The sequence below is a fragment of the Ambystoma mexicanum genome, chromosome 1p (genome assembly GCF_040938575.1).
Source record: "Ambystoma mexicanum isolate Mex_15411 chromosome 1p, UKY_AmexF1_1, whole genome shotgun sequence".
Lineage (NCBI taxonomy): Eukaryota > Metazoa > Chordata > Amphibia > Caudata > Ambystomatidae > Ambystoma > Ambystoma mexicanum.
The window spans coordinates 164,082,351-164,096,724 of record NC_090921.1 but is presented as its reverse complement, the minus strand read 5'-3'; the positions used below and the strand labels follow the sequence as shown (position 1 = coordinate 164,096,724).

Below are 14,374 nucleotides of genomic sequence, written 5' to 3'. Positions count from 1 at the left end.
TGGATTCATTGGCAATGTACAGCTGCGCATCACACAGAGAGAAATGGGCTGGTTGAAAGTTTTAATCGGTCGGTCATGGCGACGGTGGAACAAGCAGTGAAGAACCGTACAGGTGTCTTTAAATCTGTTAGCGAGATGTTGTAGAGCGTAATTTTGGCACCTAATAGCATGGCAAGGGTGTTGCCTTTTCATGTAATGAGGGGAAGAGAAGTGACCCTTAAGCTAAAACCACCTTACATGAACCCCCCATCTCTAAGTGAGGAGGTTTCTCCAAATGGGGTGAGAAAACACATGTTAGGGTCCCACGAGAGCTATACATGTGAGTTATGACAAGTGTGCAGCCGAGCCGGTCAGGGATAGAATCGTGCCTGGAGACAAGAAGAGAGTGAAGAAAGGAATGAGGGGGGAATAAAGAAGTCAGAGCCATTCCTAAGCCATTCTAACCGCAAAGGAGAAGGCCGTCTTAACATGGATGAGGATCAGCTTAAATGCACAGGTTGAGACTGCTTTATATCTGCATTGGTGAGTGTTGTCCTAAACATTTACAGATGACAAATTGCATGAAGTACAATTTGCCGCACTAGCGTGTACAAACGAGCATTGATGGGAAACTGCACCGGTGAGATAGTTTTTGGTCCATACTGTACAGGTCAGTGCATTTAAGAACATTGGGTCCGAAAGAGAGAACACACTCCTTGCAGGTTTCTATGAAATTGGGAGTTGTGGACACTGGTGCGGTTCTGAGGTTTTTGTTGAGCTACGTGGAGTGGGACACAGCTAACCTGTGCGATTGCAAGCACGCACTGCTACAACAAAACACAACAGGGGAAACAGAAGGGCTACTGTGTCGCAGCAAAGATTATGAACCTCATTCCCAATCGACATTGCAAAGACAGAAAACACCAAAGACCTTTTAGAGAAAACACAAGTACGATCTCTCCCAGAAACAAGGACAGTGGCAGATGGGTTAAGATGATCAGCAACCAGAGGCATCTCATTCTCAAATGTGCCTCCCAACTGCAGGTATGGATGAATGTATAGCTAGGATTTACAAAGCGCCAACCAGTCTGGGAAACTACTGAGCGCGGAACATAGGGGACCCACACAAATGGGTGTGCCAGAGGAGCTGGGATGGAAAGGCAGAGCATGGGTTGGGGAGGAGCACCAGAGGGGGAGAATTCAGGCTGAGTGGAGCTCATCGGCTCACTCACTGGACACAAGCAAACATGGACCAGCAGAGGTGGCGGCACTTGTCAGGTCCCGCCGCTCTGTCATCCTCTTCCTATCAAGGTGCCTCTGCAGAAGGTCGGAGGCTCACTGGCCATATGTGACTCTTTGTAGTGGCAGCTTTGATGCCCCCTGAACCACATTCTGACAATGGCCCCGTGTGGAAGGACTGAGGATTTTCACTCCTGTCAGCCCCCGCAAAAGGAAGCATTGACCTTCCCGGGTGCCTCTCTGCCCGTATCAGCCTCCACCAGAGGTAGATGAGATGCCATCTCTACCCTTTGGTGATGAGAAGCTTCTCCTGAAGCAGAAAGGCCCTCCATGCTGATCGGCCTGATCAGCCTCTGCTAGCAGCGGCTCCGGTACCCCCAGAGCCTCCTCCTGATAATGCACCTCAGTGGAAGGACTGAGGCTTTCACGCCCTATAGGGCTCGACCAGAGGCAGCTCAGATGTTCTGCAGCGTCCTTTGGACAAGACAAAGCTATAAAAGGACTATGGCTCTCGGACACTTTCATCCTCCACCAGAAGCACCTGCAATCTCCCCGTAGACTCTTTGCGAAGAGGATCCACTGTGGTGTTAGTGAGGTTTTGCTGCTCGCGGTTTCATACCCCTTGAGCCTCTTCTGAGGTAGGATTGGGGCTCTCTTGCTCTCTCAGACTTCTCCAATGGAGTGCTCTGAGAGAAGATGAATCGATGTTTACTGGGAGAATCACTGAATGCAAGATTGGCTACTTGGATGAGTTGCATGTATGAATAGATAGGTGACTGAGTAGATAACGCAGGGGTGGTTTATTGGTGGCATGGATGAAGAGACTTACCGCTAAGATCTTGTCGCCGATCTGCAGCCGACAGTCCTTGTGCGCTGCACCACCCTCGATGATCTTGGTCACGTAGATGCTGTTGTCACCTGGGATATGCTGATTCCCTACGCCTCCTGCAATGCTAAACCCCAGACCTGGGTGAAGGACAGTGAAAGGAGAGACAAAAGAGAATATTTTAAGAGAAACGGTGACTGTTGATTCCAAGACCTCCACTTCTGGGCACTTTACTTCTAGTCCCACTACACTGCTAGATCTGCATACCTGAAAGTAATGCTCTCACACTTCTGGACATGGGCACCACACCCCTGAAATCCACTCACCTTCGAACATCACATGTAGGTGTCTGCTCTCTTTTGGGACCTCATCACCTCTAAGGACTTATCCCCAACACTTTTAGTTCTAAAGTAAATGTCTGGAGCTCCTAAACTCTGTGCACCTTTAACCACTGGTGTCACCACAGGTCTAGGCTTCATGAAACCCTGATACCTCACGCACAGAGGGCCCGTACCCCTCTGGACCATCGGCACTTATCAGGCCTGAATAGCTGCGGCACCCTACATAACTGTGCCAATCTCACCTTTGGCTTTCTAGAACATCTGTGAATCTGGATGCCCCCACTCTTCTTGGACCTCTGCACCACTGCTTACTGGACACCCATACATCCGGCCATCTGTCTGTAGTCTTCAAACCACCGCCATTCCACCCCCTCACATCCTATCCCCATACACCTAGAGGGGTATCTAGTGTATCCATCGAAACCTATCCATCTAAAATATATGCAACGAATGCATATATGTGATGGGTAAAGTGGGGTGGGTTTTTAAGGGTAAAAAACGGGGGTTGGGGTGGATCCCCCCCAAAAAAATACAAATAAATGCATTTGATGCAAATATTTTCGATAGTTAGGTTTTTGATGCAAAAACATTTGTTGGAAAGTTTTAGATGGAAAGACCATAAACCACCTAGAGGGCCCATTCAGCTCTGGGCCACCTGTACTTCTTAGGCTTGCATACTTGAGCCTCCCTACTTAACTGTGTCCCCAGAGCTTCTAGCCATTCGGGTATACCCACTCATCAGGGACTCTGCAACACCACCACTCATACACCTGGCCATCAGGCTGCAGTCTGCAAATCTCCACCATCCCACCACCCCACCACTCGCACATCTTATCTTCACACACAATCAAAGCATAGGCACATCTGGGCCCTCTGCACTACTTAGGCAGAGCCCACTTAGATGTCTGCACCTCTGTTGGGTAAGATTTTCAATTCAGTGATAAAACTTCCTGACCCGTGTCAACCCCAGGACTTTTTGCTGGAGTTTGTGATTATTTTCCCTTATTCCTTGGTGAGTAGGAATCTTTTGCCCCCCTCTCACCTAATCTTTTACTCTTTTTATGGGTGACCTTTTTATTTCTCTCTATAGTGTGTGATTGGAGTTATAGGTTCCTGTCGCTTTGGACTGACTGTAAAGTATTATGGCAGCACATGCATTTTAAATGCAATGGCTTCCTTTTGATTTCTCTTTAATGTACTTGGGTATAGGAACAAGTTACTTACCTGTAACTATTGTTCTCTAGCATGGGTCTGGCATGGATTCACATGCTCATTAATATTCCACATCGTCAGGCTGGGAATCCTTGGTAAAAAAAAACAGTTTCACTTTGACTTACGCACTTTAGATCCTCACCACCTTGCCCTTCAGAGACGGAAGGAACGACTTAAGGGCCTAGAACACTGCCCGTAGCTCCAGGATGTTGATATGGAGATCCTTTTCCTCCGGCAGCTACAGGCCTCTGGCATGTAGAAGTCTGGTGTGGGGACCCCAGCCTTCCAGGGAAGCGTCCGCGGTGACCAATCCTGGTACAGAGTGTTTTGAAACCCTGTGCCTTGGGCGATGTCCAACGGAACTCCTCATCGAGCAGGATCTTGTCCACAAAGCTTCCGGACACCTGTATCCAGCGAGTGTCCAGGAACTTCTGAAGAGGCTGCATCTGTAACTGCAGAGCCAGATGAGGTAGATACAGGATGCCATCATGCCGAGCAAAGACTTGATGGTTCGCACTATGGCGGTCTTCAACGACAACAGCCGGTTTACCTTTACTTGAATGGCCACTACTTTCTCCTTCGAGGGTGACGCCAGGCAGGGCACTGTATTAGTCTAGCTCCTAGGAACAGTGCTTTCTGCGATAATGTCAAGCAGGACTTTGGATATTTGATGGAGAATCCTAGATCTGTCAGCAGCTGGACGGTCGCCTCTGTGTATCCGACGGCCAGCTCTCGCGAGTGGGCCCGGATGAGCCAGTCGCCGAGGTACAGGTATACATGTATACCGCATAGACGCAGATGGGCCGCCACCAGTGCCAGGCACTTCGTGAACACTCTGAGGCTGACTACAAGCCAAAAGGTAGGGCCTTGAACTAGTAGTGCTGTCCCTGCACTACGAAGCGTAGATATGTTCAGTGTTTTCTGTGAAGTAGGCATCCTCCATGTCCAGCAACATCAAGAAGACTCCTTTTTCCAGTTGGCCGAGCACGTGTTGGAACGTGACCATCCTGAATGTTTGGGACTTTGGGACTTGAGGTATTTGTTCAGGCGTTGTAGGCCTGTCTTCTTTCTGACCAAAACGTATCTGAACAGACTCCAGCGCCCCAGAGTCGCCGAGGATGGAGCTCTATTGCCCCTTTCCGAGCATGGCCCGTACCTCCTCCAAGAGCTGAGGGATATGCTGCTCCCGACGGGCCACTGGAGGGATCCGCAGACACCTGAGCTGAAACTCCAGGGTATGTCTTGGGGAGAGAAACCCCAGCATCCATCTGTCAGTAGTAATCTTTTCTCACTCGCTGACGAACCTCGTCAGCCGGCCTCCCACTGGGGTGCACGGGTGGGGGCCTGATGTTCTGGTCAGTTCAGGCTTGCTTTGGCACCAGCGCCCTGCCCTGCGAACGACGCTGTCCTCCGTCCCTGTAGGCCTGGGAACGGCCCATGTAGGCTTCCTGAGTCATGGACCTGGGAGGCTGACGGTACAATGAGGAGAAACCTTTAGAAGACCTGCTCGACTTTCCTCTGGAGGAGCGAAAAGAAGAGCCGTGCTACTGGAGGGTGCCCAGGGAACGGGCTGTCTCTGTATCCACCTTGATGGCCTGTAGGGACACATTGATGACCTTCCCAGAGCTGTGCAAGACCCTCCTCCCACACGTCGTCCAGAAGGGGCACAGCCATGTCCTCGTGGACTGTGTGTAAGGACTCCAGGTACTCGTCATCCGTGGATGAAACCTCCAAGGTTTGGGCCATGGCCGGAGACTGATCCAGGGCCTCCTTGCCCCCTCTTTTTTCCACCCTGAGGGGGTATAACCGGGTCCTGAGACAGTCTCCCCTTTTCCGGCGTGTCTGCAGACTTTGCCAAAGTCACTGTAGCGGTTTTGCACCTCTGGGGCAGGGATACCTTCTGCGCTGCAGGGGCTACCTTCACAGGGTTAGCCCCCTTAGCCTTTTTGAGAGCAGCCGCCACTAACTCGATCGTCGACGAAGTCTTTTCGTTTGCCGATTGGGCCTTCTTAGACAGTTCGGCCTTCTTCTCCATCCGCGGCTTCTCCCTCAGTTTAGGCGGGTTGGACGATTTCCTTTTCAGGGAGGAGCTGGATTGCCGTCTGGGTGATGTCGATCGCGCCCTTTCCACCAAGGGACTGAGAGATTGAAGACAATCCAACTGGCGATATTCGTTCTTTATCTGGCTCCTGTCAAAAGGCTACAAATCCACAGAGCTGCGAGAAGCTGTGAAGAATCCAGTGATGGAAGCCTCCTCTGGCGACTGCTGCTGCAAGTTCCCATCCAGTGTCTGTTTCGTTCATCTCCAGACGAAGAATCCAGGGACTGGATCCTGTGCTGCTGTATCCTGAAGGCATCCACTCAGAAGCTCTTTTATTCTCCTAAGGTAGTGTGTTGGATTGGATAATCCTTACCTTAAGCCTTGTGTGAATCCTGTGAGGCTGAGTGGCTGATTCGTGTGGTTGGGAGTTTGTCATTACCATTTGGCCAGGCCTAATGCTGGAATGCATATAGGGAGCCTTCTGTGAAGTCCATGAACACGTTTAACTAACTCTGAAGCTAACAATTACTTGTTGAAGAAGAAATCCTCTGCAGCTCTAACTTTGCTGTACCTGACCTGCCTACACCTGGCTCCTAGACAACTAGGGTCCCTCTTCTGCCTCTGAGATCACTTGTGCTTTCGAATAGGGAAAGACTATAAAAGATAAGGCTTCTGTCTTGAAAATATAACAATTGTAAAATGACTTACTTGTAAAGGAGTTAGTATTGTAACTGTATTTCTGAAATGGAATAAGTTACAAAGTGTTGGTTATTACTTACCTTTAAATTGCTGGTTGCTCCTTTAAAATGGTATATAGGTTGGTTCACTTACTTTGAATAATGTTCCACTCTTCTTAAAAGTAATAGTGTTGGTACACTTGTATTATTGTTAAATAAACTAGTGTAACAGCTTATCAATAGGGTTTACCTACCTTGAATAACTGTGTTCTTCTTAAAGTGTACTATTGGGTTTTGCTTTCCCTGATCTGATTTATAACTCAGTGTTGGGGTTGATACTTGTCTTTGAATTGCTGAATGCCCTTCTTAAAGGTACATTAGGTTCCTTACTTACCTTGAATAGCTCTGCAATTCTTTAAGTGTGCAATTGGGTTATGCTATCCCTGCACTGATGCCAAGCACTTCTAAAATAGTCATAAAGTTCATACTTACCTCAGAATTGTATAACACACTTTTGAAAAGTATCATTGGTCATACTGCCTATTCCTGTGCTTAGAAATAGTGGAATAGTTTAAATACCGATAGGTTATACTGACTTTGAATAGCTGCTGCTCTTCTATAATCCTGGGTTGTGCTTTCCCTGAACTTCTCTAGGGCACTTCAAAATAGTTTACTGTATTCATGCCTATGCTTGAGTAGCTTTAGGCCTCTAGGTAGTACACAAGTTAAGTTACTCCCTATGAACTGTGTTCTTAAAAGTGATATTGATCTTGTAACTGTATTCATTCTTGATAGAGGAAAGTTACGTAGGCTGCAAGAGATACTTATAATCAGTATTGATATAACTAAGTGGCTATGAAAGTGAATAACACTGTATGTTATAACCAATAGAATCTACTACTCTTGATTTACTGAATGTAATCTAAAGTAACTAACTAGTACTTATTTTCCCAGTATTTATCTTGGCCTACTTGTATTTAAATAAAACATTTATTTTTACAATACATTGTGTTTCAGTGTTCCTTTGGGTACACTGAACACAGTGTTCCCAGTGTTCATATGTATGCTACAATTTATTTGTACCGTCCTACAGCCCCATTTCCCGCCTAAGATAAGCCTGGCTGCTCTGACTACGCAACCAAATGTTCTCAGGTGGTATAACCTTATACTAAGAGTGGAGTTTTGTACTACCTCAGATAGTTTTATGAAGCCCTTAGTTGGACTTTAAAAAAATGTCCTAACAATCTCCCCTCAGCATACAGATCCACAGTGTACCTGGGCTTCAGTATTCCTCTGGGACCATGGCCCCTTGTCCTCCCACCACACACAATAGTGCTCCTCAAATGTACCTTTGGGGCCCTTGGCATCCTTGTATCACAGTACTGTTGGATTCCCACACATCTAGTGGTCACTAAACCTCTGAGCCACATAGCCTCATTTTTGAAGCCCTGGGTGCTTGCATGTCTTTGTTCTTATGGGACTGGTCTTCTTGCTACCCAGTTCTGCTCCTCCAGTAAACCTATGTAGTCTCTTAGTCTTTCTTGGCCGCTGCGCCTTCAGAGTGGTACACCTCTAGGGCTCGCTGCATCTTAGTGCTACCTCGTTTAATCCCCTCCTACACAAGCACATCTGCCATCCACTCTCTGCTGAGCACTTTGGCGTCCTCCTTACTAGGACTGTGGTCCCCTTTCATCCAACCAGCAACATTTCTCATTTTATTTTCCCCCAACAATCTTTATTTAATTTTACCATTCAACAAAACAGATCGAGACTACAACACTTTCTAGTGACCACCACCCCGCCCCCCCCACCCACAACCATATTCAGAAAACAAGAAGAAACTGGACAGCAGTAACCAAAACTAGTTTTAGCTGCCTCTAATCAATTCGAAATGGGGATCAAAGGATGTCAGAGGTTATAATCTCAACAAGGAATCCAGGACCGTCCTGGCAAAGCCTGTACGCCGAGTCACTCTAGTTCTAGATCCCTGGTCTGCAAACTGTGGCTCTCCAGTTATTTTGGGCCATGACTCTCATGCTCCCCCATCATTGACTATGCTGGCTATAGTGCTGATGGGAATTGTAGTCCAGAGCACCTGGGGAGCCAAAGAGTGCAGACCTTTGATCTGGAGACCTTAGAGACGCCAAAGCATTCAGAATATCGCAGTGTTGGTGTTTCTACCCCCTCACCCCCCCCCCCCCCCCCCAGCCTCTCTTTGCTCCTGTGCCATTGAAGGTCCAGACCTGTGCTGTCCACACCACCGCCCCTTGACCCCAAAATACCTTTCGGGCCTTTGATCAGCTTTATTTCCATGATCTTCTCCGACACTGGTTTCCGCCGCATGACATAGAGCCGGACGATTGAGCCAGCGTCTTTAAGGGCCTCGACCGCCGTGCTATGCGTCACCTCTCGCACATCGGCGTCATTGACAAACAGGATACTGTCATTCACCCTGTGCACGGGAGGGGGACAACACAAACGCCATGTGTAAATAAAAGTGAACTGCCTTTTTGGAATTATTTTCTTCTCCTTTTCTTTGTATACAAGTCAGGTTTGGTTTCTAATAATGTCCGCTTCCTATTGTCATTATTTTGTGAAAACATGCATTTAAATAATTTCACACCAGTATTATTTCGAGGTGAGATTAACTGTGGTGAATTTTTCCATTTTAGTAATGCTCCCATGTTTTGCTGTTTTATTCTAATATCCAGGATCTATATAATTTCAGATCAGCAATGGGTATTGACTTTTTTTTTTTTGTTGAAGTTAGAGAAGGGTAGTTGTGTTCAGAAGGGCTGTCCTTTGCTTCTGGGAAGTGCATCTAAAGGTTAATGCACCTGGTCTGCTCTCCCTCAGAGTGGAGGGCGAGGGACCGAGAGTTGCAGTCAGCTGCCATGAACTTGCAACCATGTCTGGACATTATAGCTAGAATGAGTACAATACTTTCAGGCAGGTGTGATATCATAGCTATAGGATTATACCATATTTGGCCAGTTGTGACGTCACTTCTGGAGTGTTTGAAGGAAATAAGGCCTATTGCATGTTAAGTCACACCTGCATTGGATGATACTACTAAGAGGGACTGTTTCTATAGCTTCCAATAGAGACAGAATTGTTTCTGGGAGTTAATAGGCACTAAATAGTTCAAAATGGTGAAAGGGGAAACAAAAAAAGGACAAGAATAAAAAAAAGGCAGAGGGCCCCATTACGAGTTTGGATGTAGCCATGGAGCTCCATGGCTGCTTCCAAACCGGGCTCCTTTTCCGGGTTCCTGCACTAGGGACTTACCGGGTCATTCCGACATAGGAGGACCCGGTAAGTCCTCCTTGCAGGAACCATTCCCCATTCCCATTTGAGCCCCTATAGGGCTCAATGGGAATGGGGATGGAGGTAACAACGGGCACATTATGAGTGTCCCGTTGTTACCTCCTGCTTCCCCTCGCGGGACCCGGAAAGGACGCCTGGTTTTACCAGGCATCCGATCCGGGTCCCAGGATGGGAACCTTGTAATTGGCCCTGATGGAATGAAGGGGGCCGGTCCCGTACCGGTCCCCTTCATTTCGTGAGCGTCGGCTTCGTAATGAGGCCCAGAATCTCCAAAGGGGGTGAGGGTGTGATATATACTACCCTCATGTCCCATCTTCATCGCCCAAGTACTTTTTTTTATTGATATCAGGATAGAAGAGTGGGCTGCGTGATATGAAGATTACCAGTAAAAATAAAATCGAAGCATTTTTTCCCAGATGTGGCAAATCACTGCTCTTATGAGGTGATAAGACACAAGGTGGCGGGCCGATCCTATCGGTAACGGTACACCGCCCAAGTTAAGGGCCCAACCAAAGCGTTGCCGGCAGAGTCGGCCTGTGATGCCGCATCGAGAACAGGAGTCCGTCTTTGGTGTTGATTAAAAATCAACACTGAAGATAGACTCCTGATGCAGACGTGGCTCGAGTTGGAGGACTGAAGAAAGATACGTTTCTTTTTAAAAAATGTCACTTTGGCTTTAGCACCCATGTGTTACTCGTGTGTGCTAAAGGCGGTATGGGGGTATTGGGAAGGAACAAGAGAGGCCAAGGGTGTGGGAGCTCGGAATGCAGGCTTAAAACAGAGGATACAGCCCGCGCTCCTAGTTTCCTGAATGGCCAGTGCCCCCACCCAGGGTGCTAATGATACTGGAAAGACATTTAGTATTCATCCCGAAAATGTAATTCCATTGGGGGGCACCCGGGGACTGGAAGTCTTGCTTGTCACATTTGGTCGGCCGGCAGGTCCAGAATGCACTGATGTGTGGGTAGAGAGGCACAATGCATGCACTGGCCTGCCTAAATGGCAGGTGGGTAAGGTGGCTACCGTAATCTGCCGTCCTGCGCCGCCGCTCCCCCAGGAATGATCTTGGTGATGAAGATGCTGGGATCATCTCCAATATGGGGGTTGTCTGTGCCGCCAGCGATACTAAACCCCAAACCAGAGTTACCCTGGAGAAAACAGGGGAAGAGAAGCATACTGATGAGCGGTCAATCACCGGGAATTGAGAGGCTCTCAAAGAGCGTTACATGCAGGACAGAGACAGAAAGAGCAAGAGAAAGAGTCCTGGGTGGAGAATGGAAGGGAGGGAAAGGGACAGAGATAGAGATTGAGAGAGAGGAAATGTGAGAGGGAGAGAGAGACAAAGGGCCTCATTACGACCCGTGCGGAATGGGTTAACGGCTTCCGTTAATGGATGCAAACCCGTTAACACCATTCCGCACGATTACGAGGTCCCCTCGTGGGACCCGATAAGGACGCCTGGCAAAACCAGGCGTCGTTACCGGGTCCCGTGAGGGGAACAGGGAGCTAACAACGGGCCGGTCATAATCGGCCCATTGTTAGCTCCCTCTCCCATTCCCATTGAGCCCTATGGGGGCTCAAATGGGAATGGGGAAGGTCCGGGCTCGGGTTCCCTGAGGGAGGAATTACTGGGCCCTCCGAACTCGGAATGGCACAATAATTCCCCATTAAGGGAACCCGGTAAAGGAGCCCGGTTTGGCTAATAGCTCCATGGCTACTGCCAAACTCATAATGAGGCCTAAAGAGTGGTGGACAAAGAAAGAGTGAGAGAAAAGAGCGAGAGCAAGACGTTGTGGGAGAGAGTGGGAGGGAGGTAAATGAATACACACCAACAGTGAAGTCCCCTCGCCCAAAGATAGAAGGCACATCAAGGGATTAGCAAAAATGGAAGGCACATCAAGGGATTAGCCAACTGGTGGAACAGTGTGTGAGTGAGGAGGAGGAGGGTGCAACTCAGGACTAAATACACTTGGAGACTCATAGCTGCTAACCCCAGAAGGATACCCTTCCATGCATGGGGCCCGTGTGTGCATCAGTGTGAGTGTTTGAAAGGGGTTGCTCCAGGACTAGACAACAGAATCACCACCGTCGTAGTTTCAAAGCATCGCAACACTGGCTGAGAAAGCTGTGGGTGCCTGCGGGGAGCATTTTTTAAATTCAGGACCGAGATCCACTAGTGGATCAATTTGTGTGTGAGGGAGGTGCATGTGTTAGCCTCACTGCTGGAAGGTTGGAGTGTTCAGTCGTGTTCCCTACATCTGGGGCCCATAGATTTATTTACCGACTTATCATGCGGGAAAGCCCGCTATCATCAGGGCGCATACCAACACGGAAGGACACTTCAAGAACTGGACACAGTGGACCCAGACACAAAAAGACAATTATTCAAATAAACACGTTTTTAAACGTTGCCAAAAGGAAACCAGATTCCTTTCATTTAGCAGGTCAGTGCGGAGGGTATTTCAGGCATAAGCCGCCTGAACCGGGAAGGGTCAACACTTCACCCTCACCTGCTTGGCTCTAGAGCATAGCAAGCACTTGGCATTACTGGATTGCAAGGCTCCACTTGGCTCATACTGTGCAAGACTTTGTTTTAGGTAAAAAGGAGCCATCCCATAGAGGAACCTATGAGTCAATTGTACTTTTGCAATCACCGGTAGCCAGTGCAGCTCTTTCCTGCAGGAAGAGATGTGTTGTCCTCTAGGGACATTTCTGTGTATCCGGGCTGCTGCCTTTGCACCACCTGAAGCTTGTGCATGCAGTCTTTACTGGCACCTGTCCGGCGTGCATTACAGCAGTCAATTCCAGCCATGATTAAAGCTCTGACCAGGGATTCACAAAGTGTGTTAGAGATGAAGGGTTTAACTTGTCTGAAGAGTCTCAGGTGATATTCTGTGTTTTTGACAATACCATCAGCATGTTAATCTGCACCAGGAGAAGATGCAAAAAAGACACCAAGAGTCTTCACCTTGACCAAAACTGGGATACTACTGCTCTCAATTTCAAAGATAGGGTATTTAGGATCAAGCTTAGCTCTAGCTTGTGCTGATCCAAAGATCATGAGTTCTGTTTTTAAACTGTTTAAGCACATCCACTGGGCAGGCATCCAGTTTTTCACAGACCCGTAAATAGAAGCTAACCTAAACAAGCCGCTGGTGTAATTTCCACTCAGCACCATCCACAACTGGGTATCATCTGCCTGGTTGGCAAACTGCACGGCCAATTTAGTAAGCTGATCGCAAAGAGGTTTTATATACACATTAAAGAGAGCAGGTGATAAGCACACACCTTGAGGAACTCCACAGTGTAACCGGGCTGGGTCAGAAACACCATGACCCCAGTGTACTCTAGATATTCTATTATATAGAAAGGATCAAATCCAATCTATAGTATTCTCTGAGCAACCTCCTGTAGCAGATAGAGTTTCTAGAAGGTGCTCATGATCTAGGAGATCAAACGCTGATGATAAGTCTAGTATCAATAGCTTGGCCCTGCATTTGTCGATAGTATCCAGCATTTGGGTTTGAAGATCCAACAAGGCGCTCTCTGTGAGAATAGGATTAGATTGCGGAATGCTGTGGTGCGTGAGTGTGTGGGTATAGGTCTGGAGCATTGTGTACTATAGGGAGAATTCCAGGACTGAATGAACATAGAAGACTGAAACCCCCTGTCACCCCGCAATTGAGGCTCTTGCAAGGGCAGAGTAAGATGCCATGTGGAGCTTTGTGAAGAGATCCCTCCCCCTTCAATTCCCCCAAGACTTCCAAAGTGCAAGAGACCCAAGGCAGAAGAAGCAAAAAAGAGGACCAGGTACCCGCTCCAGTGTGATCTCTTCATACTCCATCTCGCCTTCTGTCCCATTCACCTGTGGGGCAAACAGAGAGAGAATCAAGACTACATAAGCTCAACACCCGCTTACCCGAACACCACCGCCCAATGGCGGGACCATACTCACATATGCCGGAGCCTCCAACGTGTCAGCATTCACTATGATTGGAGGAGAATTGGCCTACGGAAAGAGAAAAGAGACACATGAGATTGGTGGTGGTATTGCAGGGGTCCATTTCTTTGCTCCTCAGTCATATCCTTGGAGTACTAAGCACATCTCATGCTTTATCATGACCACAGAGGCCCCTGAGAAGGCGAGATCCCGGAAAATCTGATTTTGCACAGCCCCACATGACCCAAACACCGTGACCTGGACAGGATTGAAATACAAGCCCCAAAAGCATGTAAGGCCAGGAGCCAGCTCAGAGAAGGAATCTGCTATGCCCAGGAATATTCCTATCTACGCCTTTGTTGTGGGACTGACCATTTTACATCAATGGGCACAAATATCAATTAGTGCCCCAGCTTTCCTTTCTTCCAATCAGATCTGGGATGCACCCTGCACGGATAAGCAGTGCCATTCACTTCTCCACTGTCAATCAAAGACAGGCACAGCAAGAAGCAAAGAGAACAAAGAGTGAATAAAGGAAACGTTGTCCACCCAAGTAACCACACTTTGACACACCACAAAAAGGTCTGCAATGTTGTAAATGATTCTGCTGTCTAACCCCTTATGCCAAGCCTTCACCCTGCCTTTTGGACAGCCGGGTGTTCAAAGCAGGAAGTTCTGCAGGCCACTGGAATGTTGTGGCTTTGTCATTTTGCCATGATACCACTCACAAAACGTTCACTATATGTACATATTTCCTTTGCCGGGGAGGTAATGTGACAACAGGCAGCCTAA

The 14,374-nt window shown here is 48.1% G+C and overlaps 1 protein-coding gene across 7 annotated transcripts in view; it reads right to left on the bottom strand.

Moving 5' to 3' along the window:
• Window positions 1-14,374, bottom strand: part of DLG4 (discs large MAGUK scaffold protein 4) — a 1,400,174-nt gene that overhangs the window by 169,414 nt on the left and 1,216,386 nt on the right. For 6 of the 7 annotated variants that reach the window (XM_069645917.1, XM_069645954.1, XM_069645945.1 and 3 more), the window contains 5 exons: window positions 13,598-13,651; window positions 13,457-13,507; window positions 10,666-10,790; window positions 8,598-8,767; window positions 2,048-2,184 (listed from right to left, as the gene is read on the bottom strand). In XM_069645917.1, the coding sequence (XP_069502018.1) occupies window positions 2,048-2,184; window positions 8,598-8,767; window positions 10,666-10,790; window positions 13,457-13,507; window positions 13,598-13,651 (537 nt within the window). Of the gene's footprint in view, window positions 1-2,047; window positions 2,185-8,597; window positions 8,768-10,665; window positions 10,791-13,456; window positions 13,526-13,597; window positions 13,652-14,374 lie in introns of those variants that run through there. The other variant, XM_069645907.1, reaches the window with a different exon arrangement.